This window comes from Crinia signifera, chromosome 4 (genome assembly GCF_055691185.1).
Source record: "Crinia signifera chromosome 4, ASM5569118v1, whole genome shotgun sequence".
In the NCBI taxonomy this organism is placed as follows: Eukaryota; Metazoa; Chordata; class Amphibia; order Anura; family Myobatrachidae; genus Crinia; species Crinia signifera.
In genome coordinates this window covers 288803970-288821973 of record NC_139220.1, presented here as the reverse complement: position 1 = coordinate 288821973, position 18004 = coordinate 288803970, and the positions used below count along the sequence as shown (strand labels likewise).

General features: G+C 46.8%; 1 protein-coding gene across 2 annotated transcripts in view; it reads left to right on the top strand.

Annotated features, from left to right (window-relative positions):
- The window catches only part of ADGRL1 (adhesion G protein-coupled receptor L1), a 270982-nt gene that overhangs the window by 245303 nt on the left and 7675 nt on the right, over positions 1-18004 (top strand). For both annotated transcript variants that reach the window (XM_083184977.1, XM_083184976.1), the window contains 9 exons: positions 295-478; positions 2066-2188; positions 3077-3282; positions 4599-4769; positions 5057-5266; positions 5440-5660; positions 7029-7095; positions 17264-17355; positions 17484-17652. In XM_083184977.1, coding sequence (XP_083041103.1) covers positions 295-478; positions 2066-2188; positions 3077-3282; positions 4599-4769; positions 5057-5266; positions 5440-5660; positions 7029-7095; positions 17264-17355; positions 17484-17652 — 1443 coding nt within the window. The remainder of the gene's footprint in view (positions 1-294; positions 479-2065; positions 2189-3076; positions 3283-4598; positions 4770-5056; positions 5267-5439; positions 5661-7028; positions 7096-17263; positions 17356-17483; positions 17653-18004) is intronic.

Here is an 18004-nt window from a genome sequence, read left to right as displayed (position 1 = left end):
TATCCCCATGTTTGTGTGGGTTTTCTTCTACACCTTAAAAGCATACTAATAACTGGCATCTAACCAAATTAACCCGCATTTGTAGTAGGGGATATTGATTGTAAGCTCCACTGGGACAGGAACTGATGTGAGTGATTAAATATTCTCTTTGTAAAGCACTTTGTAATATGTAGGCACTATATAAATAACTGTTAATAAATATTTTAACTGCTGTAGGTGATGGTGTAGCTGCTTTTAATGTATCATGGACAATGGTATGGTGAGTTATATTGTGTATATTTGTATGTGTCACAGGCGGTGGTGGAGACGGTGGATAACCTCTTACGCCCAGAAGCACTACCCTCCTGGAGAGACATGAATGTCACAGAGCAGGAACACGCAGCCACCATGTTACTGGACATACTGGAGGAAGGGGCCTTCCTAGTGGCTGACAATGTAAAGGAGCCGGCGCGCTTCCAGACAGCCAAGCCCAATGTCGGTGAGGCAACTATAGGGCATTGCCAAGGTTGCTATGGCTGAATTCTGGCAGATGCTTAAAATAAAAGTACTTATGTTTTAGATGTAAATGGCTTATGCGGAGTCAGGCAGATCTCTGTATGGGCACCATTGGCGAGTTTTTGCATACAGTGACCTGTCAATGAAAGCACACAGTTCCACCCCAACAATGCAAGTACATGGTTCTGCATGACAATGTAAGCACACAGAACCGCCCTGACCTGTGGGTGTGTTATAGCCAGGGCTATTTTTCAGCAGGCTCCAGCAGGAACTGAGGCCCTTATTCTAGTTCACTCTTTCTGACAAAATATTTTTTAGATGGACAAAACCATGTGCACTGCAGGTGAGGCAGGTGTTACTTGTGCAGAGATAATTAGATTTGGGTGGGGTTTTACACCTGCCTCACCTGCAGTGCACATGGTTTTGTCCATCTAAGAAATATTTTGTCAGAAAGAGTGAACTAGAATAAGGGCCTCAGTTCCTGTTGGAGCCTGCTGAAAAATAGCCCTGGTTATAGCCTTGTGTGAGATCTATGTGACAGATCTATGGCACTAAGAAAGGTGCTTTTGCAAATGCAGATACTAATAATGACAGTTGTGGCGACTAACACCCCCACCCCACATTAGCTGTGCATATTGGCACAATAGCATAATGGCTTCCACAGCTGCGCGCAACACTGTACATCCACTTTGTGTGTGACTCAGAACCAACCCTAAAGGGCCTTATTTATCACTGGGTGCAAAGAGCTTTGTGATAGGCTTGTTTCCCACCCGCCCAGTACAGCAAAGGATTACTGCCAGCAGTATAGTGTGACTCTCCTGTGCCTAGATTTGCACAAGGACGCCTATTTAGCAGGATGTGCACATACACATTCCCTTCATGTGAAAACAATTGGAATTTATGTTTTAAAATAGGGTAAAATATCAAACAATCTTTAACAAGTTAATGCATAGTGGTGATAGAGAATCCACCTTGTTACTGGATTAAAGGAACTATTGATGGAGGACTGATAGGCTTGATTAACAGAGCTAATATCCTGTGTAACAATACAATATGACAGAACACAATACTGCCCCCTGGTGATCTGAATGCGAATGGCAGCCTGTGGTCATTTCTTAAGGGTTCGCCAAACCCATTACTGCAAATCCCATAGAAAATGAGAAATGAGCAGTCGCACATGACTACTACAAGCACTTTGTATTCAGGTCATGTGGTGCCTGCGCTCCTGACTTGTGCTCACATAGTCACAGCAATACACGTCTCATGGGCTCCGGATGACAGCGTGCATGCCAGAATAAATCACCTGATGTGTGACGCGCCGTGCTATGGATTCTTTAAAGACCTGCATTTTATCACTTTTGAAACTGCCTCCTTCAGTGATTTGTCATTCACATCTCTTACAGTGTTTCCATATATAACAGGCTTTTACAGTGGTCAGTCCGGGGATAAAACTGCACCTTTATATACCTGCCGTGCATTACCTTCCTAAGCATCGCCCCCAACTGTCTTCTATGACATTCTCACTCACCCTTCTCTAATCCTGCCCCTGACTCTCCCTCTCCTCTCTCAGTACTGGAGGTATCTGTGGTGAACACTGAGGGCCCGGTATCCGAGCTGATCTTTCCCCAGGACAATCACAGTGTCAGCTCCATCCAGCTGTCTGCCAATTCCATCAAGCAGAACAGTCGTAACGGTGAGATGTCACTTTGTTTATGATGGGTTTCTGTGTATCAATGTCTCACCTGTCTCTGGTAAAGGGTCCCTCTGATGAAAGTCCACTTTTTTACATACATTATTATTGTGTAGTGACATCCGACCTATGGGCTTCAATCTCATGCTTGAAATCGGCATCCGCTACATATGTCTCCCACAGTACAGTGATAGCCTAGAACATCCCTCACATGTCTTGCTCGTACAGCCCAGGCAATAGCATAACATCTGATTGGTTGACTGAATGATAGGAGCAGATATCCACAGACTGCATTGTGGAACTGCTGGAAAAAGGAGGTTTTATGGGGGCCAACCTGTTCCTCAAGGACCTCTACCAGTGCATGTTTTCTGGTCCAATCGGGTGCTGTCCTTACTGTCACATTTTAAAGATGTGCTGCTTAACGTCACCACATACTGTGCAGATCTTCAGGCGAACCGGGAAATGTGAACTGTTAGGGGTCATTGTAGACCTGCTTAACTTCATTACTCTGTATGTGTACTCTGTAATAACATATTAACCTGTGTTCTACTGGTTCCATCTTCATTGTACTTGTATAGGTTTTCTATACACAGTGCTCGTGGGAGAATGTTATGTACCTAGGTGTACAGTATTGTCCTTAACATGCAGCTACCATACCAATACTCCTGTATAATGCTCACCACATGTATCATTTTACAGTCTTTATTTCCCATATTACAGAGGTCATTTCCAATCCCTTAATAGTCCTTTTAAAAAGGAGTACACAGCATAGATAAGGAAAACTGTTAAATATATGAGTGCACAAAAAAGCGTTCCATCACCATTGTGATCATGGCCTTCATGCGCTATGTAATACCTGACACCTTTGGTTTCCTCTTTCCCCTGCTGCAGGAGTTGTGAAGGTGGTCTTTATCCTGTACAATAACCTGGGTCTCTTTCTGTCCACGGAGAACTCCACTGTACGCTTCGGGGGAGAAGGCAGCTCCTCGGGACACTCACTGGTGGTGAACTCACAGATTATTGCAGCCTCCATAAATAAAGAATCCAGCAGAGTTTTCCTTATGGATCCTGTTATATTCACGTTGCCACATCTACAGGTGAAGGCAAGAGACAGTCAGGCCTAGATCCTGCTTTGCAGACTGTTAAAAGACAGAATATTAGTAGAAATGACACTTACTGTAGTTCCATATTGTGAGAGGAACAGGATGAATAGAGCACTGCCAAAAATGTTAAGATTAGACCATTCATGGAGAGTTTGTTGGACCGGCGGAGGCCGTGGTAGGATGGGTGAAGCTGGTATTGTAGAGTGAGTAATGCAGTGTGTAGGGGTGGTACTGTAGGCTACAGTCTGTAGCGCGATGATTCTTGGTTGTTCTTGAGTGTGTAGTTAAACATTTACCATAATGTGGATTTTTAGGGGTAGCAAGTATTTTGTGGTAAGAAGACCACCATATTATGTGGGTACAATAACACATTCATATTAAAGAGAGATAATTGCATATGTAAATATACCTTCAATGCTGAATGCATTGTATAGATCAGCGGTTCTCAAACTGTGGGTCCTGACCCCCAAGTGGGTCCCGACCTTCTCAGTATGGGGTTGCAACTATTTAAAAATCTGTTGAATTGTTTATATTAGACTACTCCCATCATTTTATGCCTCCACAATGCTGCCATGTAGGTGCTCTCTGATGACTACACATGTTATGTGATCTTCTGCAGTAACTTTCTGGGGTCCCATTATTATTTTTATTGTCTGATGGGGTCCCAGAGCAAAATAGTTTGAGGACCCCTGGTATAGATTATATGACCTATACCTTACATGGTGAAGCTAGCAATATATACCGTACATTAGGTTCTGAAAGTAGGGTATAATGATGGGAGGAGCTGATCTGTCATGCTTATTAGAGCTGGATGGGAGGAGCTGATCTGTCATGCTTATTAGAGCTGGGCGGGAGGAGCTGATCTGTCATGGTTATGAGAGCTGGACAGGAGGAGCTGATCTGTCATGGTTATGAGAGCTGGACGGGAGTAGCTTATGTATAATAATTATGAGAGTAGGAGTACTGAGCTGATCTGTCATGGTTATGAGAGCTGGGCGGGAGGAGCTGATCTGTCATGGTTATGAGAGCTGGGCAAGAGGAGCTGATCTGTCATGGTTATGAGAGCTGGGCGGGAGGAGCTGATCTGTCATGGTTATGAGAGCTGGACGGGAGGAGCTGATGTATAATATTTATGAGAGTAGGAGGACTGAGCTGATCTGTCATGGTTATGAGAGCTGGACGGGAGGAGCTGATGTATAATATTTATGAGAGTAGGAAGACTGAGCTGATCTGTCATGTTATGAGAGTAGTAGGGGTGGAGTATATTATTTTGCCATGATTGAATGACTGTCTTTACCTCTATCTTTCAGTCTAAGAACCATTTCAATGCCAACTGCACATTCTGGAATTATTCTGAACGCTCCATGTTGGGATTTTGGTCAACACAAGGCTGCCGGTTGCTTCATACCAACAAGACCCACACCACCTGTGCATGCAACCACCTCACTAACTTTGCTGTGTTAATGGCACATAGGGACATGGTGAGAGCACTCTTCTTGTCAGTACAGCTACAGTTGGGTTTATGATTGTGACTACAGTGATAGAAAAGTAGAATCATTTTGTTTTCTAGTTGTGTTTCATTTTGCTTCTTTTCTCTAACATATTACAAGTGTTTTTTTTTTTTTTCTGCCAACTGTCTATTCAGTTAAAGGTACTCCCTTCCCTTCCCATTGGTGTCTTGTTATTTATCCGTCTTTCCTTGGTGATTTAACAGCACACAATTCCTTTTGTATCTCACTGCGTTTCCTCCCCTGGTTTTGTTTCTCAGTACCAAGGTCGTATAAATGAATTGCTGCTCTCAGTCATCACATGGGTGGGAATTGTCATCTCTCTGGTGTGTCTCGGAATCTGTATATCCACCTTCTGCTTCCTGAGAGGTCTCCAGACTGACCGAAACACCATTCATAAGAACCTTTGTGTCAGTCTCTTTCTTGCGGAGCTTCTCTTCCTCACCGGCATCGACAAAACGCAGTACCAGGTAGAACTGTTTATACTCCCTTAGTCATTGTACCTATCTCAACTAATTTCGCTTATCTGTCTCCCCCATTCATAGAAAGGTTTTCTGGTTTTGTCTTTCTGCTTCTTTTATTTCCTTTATACTCCTCTACCCTATTCAGTTGCTTACTGGCAGCCATATTGTCTCTTTCTCAGGTGATATGTCCTATCTTGGCTGGTCTTCTGCACTTCTTCAGCCTATCTGCCTTCTCCTGGCTGTGTCTGGAGGGTGTTCAGCTTTATCTGATGCTGGTTGAGGTGTTTGAAACTGAACACTCACGCCGAAAATACTACTACCTCTGTGGCTATGTCTTTCCTGCTCTAGTGGTAGGAATATCTGCAGCTGTGGATTACAGGAGCTATGGCACGGATAAAGCGTGAGTCACTCTATGTTTCATACTGTCTCCATCTGTGTGACTCCTCTCTGTCTCATACCATCTCCAGCTATGTGACTCCTCACTGTCTCATACTGTCTCCAGCTATGTGACTCCTCTCTGTCTCATACCGTCTCCAGTTATGTGACTCCTCTCTGTCTCATACTGTCTCCAGCTATGTGACTCCTCTCTGTCTCATACTGTCTCCAGCTATGTGACTCCTCTCTGTCTCATACTGTCTCCAGCTATGTGACTCCACTCTGTCTCATACCGTCTCCAGTTATGTGACTCCTCTCTGTCTCATACTGTCTCCAGCTATGTGACTCCACTCTGTCTCATACTGTCTCCAGCTATGTGACTTCTCTCTGTCTCATACCGTCTCCAGTTATGTGACTCCTCTCTGTCTCATACTGTCTCCAGCTATGTTACTCCTCTCTGTCTCCAGCTATGTGGCTCCACTCTGTCTCATACTGTCTCCAGCTATGTGACTCCTCTCTGTCTCATACTATCTCCAGCTATGTGACTCCTCTCTGTCTCATACCGTCTCCAGCTGTGTGACTCCTCTCTGTCTCATACCGTCTCCAGCTATGTGTCTCCTCTCTGTCTCATACCGTCTCCAGCTATGTTACTCCTCTCTGTCTCATACCGTCTCCAGCTATGTGACTCCTCTATGTCTCATACCGTCTCCAGCTATGTGACTCCTATCTGTCTCATACCGTCTTCAGCTATGTGACTTCTCTCTGTCTCATACCGTCTCCAGCTATGTGACTCCTCTCTGTCTCATACCGTCTCCAGCTATGTGACTCCACTCTGTCTCATACTGTCTCCAGCTATGTGACTCCACTCTGTCTTATACTGTCTCCAGCTATGTGACTCCTCTCTGTCTCATACTGTCTCCAGCTATGTGACTCCACTCTGTCTCATACTGTCTCCAGCTATGTGACTCCTCTCTGTCTCATACTGTCTCCAGCTATGTGACTCCTCTCTGTCTCATACTGTCTCCAGCTATGTGACTCCTCTCTGTCTCATACTGTCTCCAGCTATGTGACTCCTCTCTGTCTCATACTGTCTCCAGCTATGTGACTCCTCTCTGTCTCATACTGTCTCCAGCTATGTGACTCCTCACTGTCTCATAATGTCTCCAGCTATGTAACTCCTCTTTGTCTCATACTGTTTCCAGCTATGTGACTCCTCTCTGTCTCCAGCCATGTGACTGTTCTCTTTATATCATACTTTTGCTCCTCTACTGTCTCCATCTATATGTCCTCGCTGACTGTCCAGACGTGTATGTATCTCATTAGGTTACTATCTGAATGCCTGTCTCTCTGTGCTCCTCACTCCCTGTTTTTGCTGTTTCTCTCACTGTTACAGTTGCTGGCTGCGAGTTGATAATTATTTCATCTGGAGTTTTATTGGCCCGGTATCCCTTGTTATTGTGGTGAGTAATGATAGTGGCTTCCTGGCGCTTACCTTCTCTTTAGCTCACTGTCTTAATCTTTCACAGTGTACACGTGTTTCGCCACATAGGGCCTAAATCAGACCTGCTCGCTGGGCTACTAGTGTTCAGAGCCCAATGACCAGGTAAACACCCCCCTGCTGAGCTCTCCGGCCCTGCCCCTGTGTATGGCTGCCAACGCATTTGCAGCCATGCACACAAAGGGGAAATCACTCTAATGATTGTCCCCTGCTTGTGGTACCAAATAAGTCTAGAATTATTCAGTGATGCGAAGGCCATAGGGAGAAGGAGGGGCACGCCCAAAAAACACAGTCAGCATGCCCCCAAATGGCAGCACTCTGTCAATCACACAGCGAGCAGCTTGCAATCACAGGTGTTCAGAGCCTGTGATCGCACAGAGGGCTTATGCACTACGGACCGTGTGCATGCGCAGTCCTCCGATGATCGCCAGGGCTGCAAATTCGCAGCCCTGCAATCAGGGCTGAATCAGGCCCATACTCTCATTACTCATTGTTTCCCTGCTCTCCTCTACACCCCAATTCTGCATTCCTCTACACCCCAATCCTGCTCTCCTCTAAACCCCAATCCTGCTCACCTCTACACCCCAATCCTACTCTCCTCTACACCCCAATCCTGCTCACCTCTACACCCCAATCCTGCTCTCCTCTACAGTCCAATCCTGCATTCCTCTACACCCCAATCCTGCTCACCTCTACACCCCAATCCTGCATTCCTCTACACCCCAATCCTGCTCTCCTCTACACCCCAATCCTGCATTCCTCTACACCCCAATCCTGCATTCCTCTACACCCCAATCCTGCATTCCTCTACACCCCAATCCTGCTCACCTCTACACCCCAATCCTGCTCACCTCTACACCCCAATCCTGCATTCCTCTACACCCCAATCCTGCTCACCTCTACACCCCAATCCTGCTCACCTCTACACCCCAATCCTGCTCTCCTCTACACCCTAATCCTGCTCACCTCTACACCCCAATCCTGCTCTCCTCTCAATCCTGCTCTCCTCTACAGTCCAATCCTGCATTCCTCTACACCCCAATCCTGCATTGCTCTACACCCCCATCCTGCACTCCTCTGCACCTACATCCTGCCCACCTCTACAGCCCAATCCTGCACTCCTCTACACCCCAATCCTGCATTCCTCTACACCCCAATCCTGCACTCATCTACACCCCAATCCTCCATTCCGTTACGGAGTGCAGGATTGGGGCATGGCCGCCGATAGGGGGATGCCCTGGGTACAGCTATCCCGGGCCCCAGCCTCTGGAGAGGCTCAGGCAGATGCCCACAGCGGTGCCAACACCCCCCCCCCCTCCCCGGCAGGCCATCACCCGCACACAGCCTCCCCCTCCCAGCGCCCCCCCAGCTAGGCACGCACAGTGCAGCCTGCAGAGTGCTGAGTTTAGGACACAGAGGGGCTTGGGGCTCTGCAGGCTGCACTGTGTGCTCCGGAGCTAACCGACAGTGGAGGCTGAAGGAGCCGGAGGGTGATGCCGCGTGAAGGTAAGTAATGGAGAGGCGAGGTGCTGGCAGGCGGGGGTTGCGCGGGGGGGGGGGGGGTGTGTGGGGTGGTGGTGTAGGGGTGTAGTGCTGTGCCGCTGAGGGCCCGGACTGTAGGTCAGTCCCGGGAAACAACAGTTCTAGTGGCGGCCCTGGATTGGGAACCCCACTCCTGCTCTCCTCTACATCCCATCCTGCTCTCCTTTACAGCCCAATTCTGCACTTTTCTGCACCCCAATCCTGCTCTCCTCTACACCTCAATCCTGATTGCCTCTACAGCCCAATCCTGCACTCCTCTATACCCCAATCCTGCATTCCGCTACACCCTAATCCTGCTCTCCTCAACGCCCCAATCCTGCACTCCTGTATGCCCCAATCCTGCACTCCTGTATGCCCCAATCCTGCACTCCTGTATGCCCCATTCCTGCTCTCCTGTATGCCCCATTCCTGCTCTCTTGTATGCCCCATTCCTGCCCTCATCTCACCTGCACATCTCTATGCCCAGTTCTGCACTTCTCTACACCCCATACGGCTCTCTTCTAAGTCCCATCCAGTTCTCCTCTATGCCATATCCTGCTCTCCTCTACATCCCAACCTGCTCGCCTCTACGCCCTGTCCTGTTCTTGTCTACATCCCAACCTGCTCGCCTCTACGCCCTGTCCTGCTCTCCTCTACATCCCATCCTCTACTCCTCTACATCCCATCCTCTACTCCTCTACACCCCATCCTGCACTCTTCTGCACCCCAATCCTCCTATCCTCTACACCCCAATCCTGCTCTCCTCTGCACCCCAATCCAACTCTCCTCTACACCCCAATCCTCCTCTCCTCTGCACCCCAATCCTACTGTCCTCTAAAGCCCAATCCTGCTCGCCTCTACAAACCCAATCATGCACTCCTCTACACCCTAAACCTGCATTCTGTTACACCCCAATCATGCATTCCACTACACCCCAATCCTACTCTCCTCTATGCCCTAATCCTGCTCTCCGGTATGCCCCAATCCTGCACTCTTCTACACCCCATCCTGCACTCTTCTGCACCCCAATCCTCCTCTCCTCTACACCTCAATCCTGCTCTCCTCTAAAGTCCAATCCTGCTCTCCTCTAAAGTCCAATCCTGCACTCCTCTACACCCTAAACCTGCATTCCGCTACACCCCAATCCTGCATTCCACTACAACCCAATCCTGCTCTCCTCTACGCCCTCATCCTGCACTCCTCTGCTCCTTCATCCTGCACTCTTTTACAACCCAACCTGTACTCATAAAAACATAGAATTTGACGGTAGATAAGAACCAATTGGCCCATTTAGTATGCCCCTTTTTTTATCCTTCAGGTAATCTCAACCCTTTTTTATCCTTAATTCTTAGTAAGGATATCAATATGCCTATCCCAAGCATGTTTAAATTGTTCTGCTGTCTTAGCCTCTACCACCTCTGATGGGAGGCTATTCCACTTATCCACTACCCGTTCTGTGAAGTAATTGGTACTTGTTTCCTAGCACGGCCACCACGATTTCTATCGTGGTGGTCGTGTCGGAAAAAATCGTGTCGGTCCCGTCGGGTGCATACCAAAACGCACACGACGCAACCGACGCGATGTACCCGATTTCTCCATAGGCTTCAATGTTAAAATAATTTAACATTGAAGCCTATGGAGAAATCGGGTACATCGTGTCCATAGGCTTCAATGTTAAATTATTTTTTTAACATTGAAACTGAGTCCATTTAACATAGTAAAAAATGGTAAAAGGGGCAATATGGGCCATTTCTCATTGGGTATGGCCCCGTCATGCGTGTAAAAAATAATGGCCCCTCATTGTGGCCGCCACCCCCACGATTGACGCGAACCCGAAGCGTGGCGAACGCAGCGAGCCCGCGAGGGGCGGCGGTGCATGTCCTCCGACCTTTTCGTTCCCCTACTATCCACGTCGGCGTGGAGTTGAGAATAGATTAGTGTGGCAAGCACAGCGAGCCACCGAGCCCGAAGCGTGGCGAGCGCAGCGAGCCCCGCGAGGGGACGCTGATACCTTCACAGATCCCTGCGTCCCCTCGCGGGCTTCACAGGTATCAGCGTCCCCTCGCGGCGCTCGATGCCCGCGATTGTGGCCGTGATAAGAAACAAGTACCAAGTAATTTTTTCTAACATTTCCCCTGAACCTACCTCCCTCCAGTTTCAATGCATGTCCTGGTGTTTTATGTTAAAGCCCTTGATATATTTGAAGATTTCTATCATGTCCCCCCTTTCCCTTCTCTGCTCCAAACTATACATATTAAGATCTTTTAGTCTATCCAGGTATGCACCAGGTAGGCCATGCACCATTTTAGTTGCCCTTCTTTGTTCCCTTCTTCAATGTATTTATATCCTTCTGAAGATATGGTCTCCAGAACTGGACACAGTATTCCAGATGAGGCCGTACCAATGACCTATACAGTGGCATTATTACGTCTTTTTTTCTGCTACTGATTCCTCTCCCTATGCAACCAAACATCTGACTAGCCTTCCTCATTGCTTTGCGACATTACTCTACTGCACCCCATCCTGCTCTCCTGCATGTTCAATCCTGCTGCATCCAATCATCTCTGACAAGCTGAGCAATTCTGGGGAGGTGAAGGCAGTGTACCTGCTCAGAAAATAATCCTTCACCGCACAGTAAATCTTGTTTTCCACCTCAGTGCGATTCCCAAGAACCACCACCAATCCGATTTTCTACCCATCTTACTCTCACACTGCTGCAACCCTGCATACCCCCCCTCCTGGCCCACAAAGCCATGCTTCTGTAGTGTCGCAAGTATACTTCAGCTGTTCTTTTGCACATTAATAAATGAGCCTGTCACACTGTGACTTCCTTTCACTGTATCGTGCAATTCTCCAAGCTGCACCTTGTCACACTCCTTCATTCCTCATATTCTCACCCGCTTAGCAGAACGTAGATCCCTGATAGTCATACAGCGCATTATATGGCTGGGAAACACACAAGCAGCATTACAGCTGTCGCAAGATTTTTTTTGTTTGAGAAATTAATCTCACCATCAGGTCTTAACCAAATGATGCTTGTAATAAAAATGTAAAACGGATAGCGAAAAATGACAATAGTTTTCTCTTAGGACCAATTAGATATTTTAATTAATATACCATCTCCATTTTCAATACTGCTTAAGGGCTTTAATATTTTAAATCATGGCACCGTTGGAAGATAACTTTGATGGCATATCAGCCCTGCGGCATTATAAGCCATATCTCCGTATGTTTTCTACTAAACTGAGACTTTTTGTGACAAGGACTTTGTACACTTGTGACAACATTCTCAGACAATTCCACATGAAGTCGGGAAAATGTCTCCCTTGTCCTACACTATAGTATAGCTCGTCATACTGTAGACAATCTGATATGTAGAAACTAGGAATAGAACTCAAATGAGGCTCAGCGAGAAGTTGCTAGCACCTGTGTCCGTCACCCATGATAGAGATGGCGGTGACTTCCAGACTACCTGTCCCATCTCAGCCATCTCTAGGGTGTAGTTGTCCAATCTACTCTGTTACTCCCAGCAGCCAATCACATGGCTGTAAGGGAGGCGGTCTGCTGAAAACAGCCATTCTGTCTCAAGGTGAAGAAAGGATTTATGTATAGTCATTTGTTAGCGTGATGAGTTGAAGTTAATTAAAATGGAGACATGAAAGATGAGGTTCATGTACAAATCACATAAATGCAAATCCACGTTTTAGGGGCTCGTTTGCACCTGTCCGTGTTTGAGGTGTTGGTCCACCTACTGGTCCTAACTGCCATGTTACAGGCTGGGTTTGAAAATGATAGATAGGATCTGATTGGCTGGTTGTTTAGCACTCTCCACTGTATTTTGAAGCTTAGAGCATCTGGCCCTGTGAGTGGTCTCAATAAGGTACTTTGGGGTAAATTTACTAAGAATACGAATACGATTGTTCATATTCGTATTCTTAATACGAATGAATACGACTGCATACGGCTTTTAGCCGTATGCAAATTCGTATTCCGGAGGGGAATTTACAAAGCAGTCAAATACGACTGCTTTGTAATCCCTGATGTCGTATTCAGTCGTATTGATTCGTATTAGCGGCCATATATACGGCCGCTAATACGAATTTGTATAGGCAGCCTGCACGGATCAGTCAGATCCGTGCAGGCTGCAGTGTGTAAAAAAAATAGAAAAATGAATAGAATAAATACATTTAAAAAACGACGTGGGGTCCCCGTAACCAGCACCAAGCTGAAAGAGCCGGGGCTGGTATTAAAAAATCATGAAACAAACCAGATAGGGGTTCCCCGGTTTTTTTAAACCAGCTCCAGGGCCGGGACTGGTTCCCAAAATATGGGGGGACAAAATGACTAGGGGTCCCCCATATTTTAAGAACCAGCCCCAACCAGCCAGCAGGGTAATGCCACAGCCGGGGGGAGACTTTTTATACAAGTCCCGCCGACCAAAGCATTAACCCTACCGACCAGTCAGCCTGGCCAGGGGTCCTGGGGAAGTGGGGACCCCCCCTAATAAAGGTGTCCCCCCCCCCTCCAGGACTTACCTGGCCAGGCTGAAGCCTGGTGCTGTCCTCGATGCCCCTGGGCGGTGGGCATCGAGCTGATTGAAGTGTAAAAAATAGAATAATAAACTATTGTCTTATACTGTGGAACTATGAGTCCCAGCAAGCCTCCCCCGCATGCTGGGACTTGGAGAACCACAAGTCCCAGCATGCGGGGCATTAAAGTGCCTGCTGGCACTTGTAGTTCCACAGTACAAGAAATAGTTAAATAAACACACACTGACACACACATGAAAAATAAAAGTTGAATACATACATTACACAGACATACTGATACTTACCTATCTTGAGCCCGTAGGTAGATCCCTGGGTCCAGGGCTGCAGGGTCCGGGGCTCCAGGACTGCAGAGTCCAGGGCTCCAGGATCCGAATAAATCCATAGGGGTACCTGTGGAACGTAATCCTTCTCACAAAGGTCCTCCGGTGAAGATCACGTACTCTTCTTTCCGACATAGTCCAGGTCTTCTTTAAAAAAAAAAACGCGACTGAACCCGGCCGGTACCCTCTCACGGACTAACTAGAGAGACGCTGAAGTTTCATCTTCAGCGCCTCTCCTCCGAATTATTCTATTGGCCGCCTAGCGGCCAATCAGGAGACCTGGACTACGTCGGAAAGACGTGATCTTCGCCGGAGGACCTTGGTGAGTAGGATTTTCTTCCACAGGTACCCCTATGGATTTCTTCGGATCCTGAAGCCCTGGACCCTGCAGCCCTGGAGTCCCGAACCCAGGACCCAGAGATCTACCTACGGGCTCAAGATAGGTAAGTATCAGTATGTCTGTGTAATGTATGTATTAAACTTTTATTTTTCATGTGTGTCAGTGTGTGTTTATTTAACTATTTCTTGTACTGTGGAACTACTAGTGCCAGCAGGCACTTTAATGCCCCGCATTCTCCAAGTCCCAGCATGCGGGGGAGGCATGCTGGCACTCATAGTTCCACAGTATAAGACAATAGTTTATTATTCTATTTTTTACACTTCAATCAGCTCGATGCCCACCGCCCAGGGGCATCAAGGACAGCACCAGGCTTCAGCCTGGCCAGGTACGTCCTGGTGGGGGGGAACCCCTTTATTGGGGGGGTCCCCACTTCCCCAGGCTGACTGGTCGGTAGGGTTAATGCTTTGGCCGGGGGGACTTGTATAAAAAGTTCCCCCCCCCCCCGGCTGTGGCATTACTCTGCTGGCTGGTTGGGCCTGGGGCTTGTTCTTAAAATACGGGGGACCCCTAGTCATTTTGTCCCCCATATTTTGGGAACCACCCCGGCCCTGGAGCCTGGGGCTGGTTTTAAAAAATCGTGTAACCTGGTTGGTTTCATGATTTTTTAATACCAGCCCCGGCTCTTTCAGCCTGGTGCTGGTTATGGCCTTTGGGGGGACCCCACACCGTTTTTTTACACTGAACCCTGCACGGATCTGACTGATCCATGCAGGCTAAAGCCAAATATGCCAGGAAATTGAAGTCTATTTTCCTGGCATATTTGGCCGGCCACTACGGCTGATTTACGCTAATTAGCGTCCGTATTTTCAATACGGCCACTTAGTAAATTAGGAATCACCATACTTTTGAATGGTGATTCCTATTCGTATTTTCCGATGGCGTAAACATTCATACTGTATTTGTAAATACAAATACGAACATGCCAAGAATACGAATATGTGTATTTTTGGCATAATAAATGCCAAAAATACAAATACACCTAAAAAAAATTGTATTTTACTATGCTTTATTTGCCTTAGTAAATTTCCCTCTTGCTAATACGCCAGTAATTGCTCAGCTGCAGGAATATCACCATTGCATACAACCACGGTTCAGGCCCCTCATTTGAACACAGCTCCACATTCCCAGCTTCAGCCCAGGTTTCTGACATCTTGGTCTGCATATCATTCATTGTGCTGCTTGGTAAAACAAGATTTGATTGCACAAAAATCCATATCTTTACACAAGGGAATTTGCCCTATGACATTACACTTGTTCTGTTGGTTAATGACCCTTAGTGTATAAAGCTGGAACACCACAGAAAATCGCAGAGATCTAAGGTCTGAGGACTTTATATGTGAATTCAAAGGTTTTTTTGAGGTTGAAAATCAGAAGAAAAAATGTCGTTCATTTTACAAATTCCAGATCAATAGAAATATGGGGTGGGTGATCCGGGGAGATAAAGTGCACAGATGTACTGTAGAAATGGTATTAAGGTTCAAGAGAGGGCACAGATGGAACAGACAGGTGTATTATAGCAATATGGAATTGGTGATTCCGAAAGATAAAGCGCAAGGCTTTGAGATTACTGTGGAAATATGAAATGGGTGATCCAAAGACATCCAAAGAGATGTCGGAGAGAAGACAAGATAGAGCTTTCAGATATGTTATGGTATTAGTGAGCCAAAGACAAGATAGAGCTCAGACAAGTGTTATGTTATTAGTGGACCAGAGAGAAGACAACATAGAGCGCAGAGAAGTGTTGTGTTATTGGTGGGCCAGAGAGTAGACAACATAGAGCGCAGGGATGTGTTATGTTATTGGTGGGCCAGTGAGAACACAAGATAGAGCGCAGGGATGTGTTCTGTTATTGGTGGGCCAGTGAGAACACAAGATAGAGCGCAGGGATGTGTTATGTTATTGGTGGGCCAGAGAGAAGACCAGATAGATCGCAGAGATGCGTTGTGTTATTGGTGGGCCAGAGAGTAGACAACATAGAGTGCAGGGATGTGTTATGTTATTGGTGGGCCAGAGAGAAGACCAGATAGATCGCAGAGATGCGTTGTGTTATTGGTGGGCCAGAGAGTAGACAACATAGATCGCAGAAATACGTTATGTTATTAGTGAGCTAGAGAGAAGACAAGATAGAGTGCAGGGATGTGTTATGTTATTGGTGGGCTGGACAAAAGACAAGATAGAATGCATAAATCAGTGAAAATCATCAAATTCGCAGATGACACCACTATTATCGGCCTAATCAAGGATGGTGACGAGACCGCGTACAGGCATGCAGTGGAGAAGCTGACACAGTGGTGCAGCAGCAACAACCTCAATCTAAACCCCACCAAAACAGTCGAGATGGTGGTCGACTACAGGAAAAAAACAAATGCACTAGCCCCGCTAACAATAGCCAACGCAGTGGTGTCGCGAGTTGATTCCTTCAAATTCCTAGGGACAACCATGTCCAGTGACCTAAGATGGGGATTAAACATAACCACAAACATCAAAAAGGCCCAACAGCGCCTGTTCTTCCTGAGGCAACTCAGGAAATTCAACATCCCAAAGGAGCTGCTGTGCGTATTTTACACCGCCATCGTGGAGTCTGTCTTATGTTCCTCGATCACAATCTGGTACGGTGGCGCAAGCGAGAACGACAAACAAAAACTGCAGAGGGTAGTGAAGACTGCGGAAAGGATCATAGGGACCGACCTCCCCCCGATAAGGGATCTGTTCTCATCCAGGGTAAGGAAACGTGCTGAGAAGATTGCAAACGACAAGCTGCATCCCGGTCACAAGCTGTTCGACATCCTACCATCCAGAAGACGGTTCAGGTCCATCCCCGTCAAAACGTCCAGATCAGCAAGAAGCTTCTTTCCGTTAGCCGTCCATCACCTGAACAATCCAACCAAAGCGAATGCAATCCCAATATCAACAGCCAAACAACGTGTCCCTACTTGGTGACCTGACCACCATAGTCGTAGCTAGAAATTAAATGCTTGTAATGTCTTTATGTAATATATGTAATGTCTCCCTCCCCCCCTTTCATCCCTGCTTGATGCTGCACTGTAATCCACAAAAAATTCCTAGTGTGCGCAAGCACACATGGCCAATAAAGTTGATTCTATTCTATTCTATTCTATAAATATGTTGTGTTATTGGTGAGACAGTGATAAGACAAGATAGATGCGTTATGTTTTTGGTGGGCTGGAGAGATGGCACAGTAGAGCACAGGGATGTCTTATAAGTGTTATCTCTGCACTGTTTCCCTACCAATACATGTGCACATCAGCCTTCGCTCACACCCATACAGTGTCTATTCCTGTCCTCAGACTAACTAACATACTCTCTCTATCTCTTCAGGTGAACCTGCTTATCCTACTGGTCACTCTCCACAAGATGCTCCGCTCCTCCTCCGTCCTGAAGCCAGACTCCAGCCGCTTGGAGAACATAAAGTAAGGGCTCTCGATAACCCTTTATGACCTCAATCTCAGCTCTTTCCCCTGGTTTCTCCTTGAGCTGAATCCTCCTTCTTTCTACTTTTATGTTACATTCTAAACACATCTGTTTTTATTTTGCTCAGGTCCTGGGCCCTGGGAGCAGTTACCCTCCTCTTCCTTCTTGGCCTCACATGGGCATTCGGCCTCTTGTTCTTCAATAAAGAGTCCCTGGTCCTGGCATATCTCTTCACCACCTTCAACGCTTTGCAGGGCCTGTTCATATTCATCTTCCACTGTGCTCTCCAGAAGAAGGTTAGCATTCAAAGCATAGCATCGGTAACATGGGGCTGGCAGGGAGCCTAGCAAATAACATGGCCCCAGCAGAAGGCCACACCACTGCTATTATGCCCTGCAGGAACCCTGGATACACCTACACAAGAAAGTCACTGACCTCTGTACACCTCGTCTTGTCATGTAGAGCCTCACACACAATGCAGTGTCCTGTCAGTGCAGAACACAGCACCAGATAAATGATAGAGTAGAATATCCATAATGCACTTCTCAAGCTCTACAGACCCCTTCTAATACCTGGTGCTTTGTCTTTCCTTACCATATGCCATGAACACTAGGTTATTGGAAGTTTATTTTCAGACCTGTCCATCAG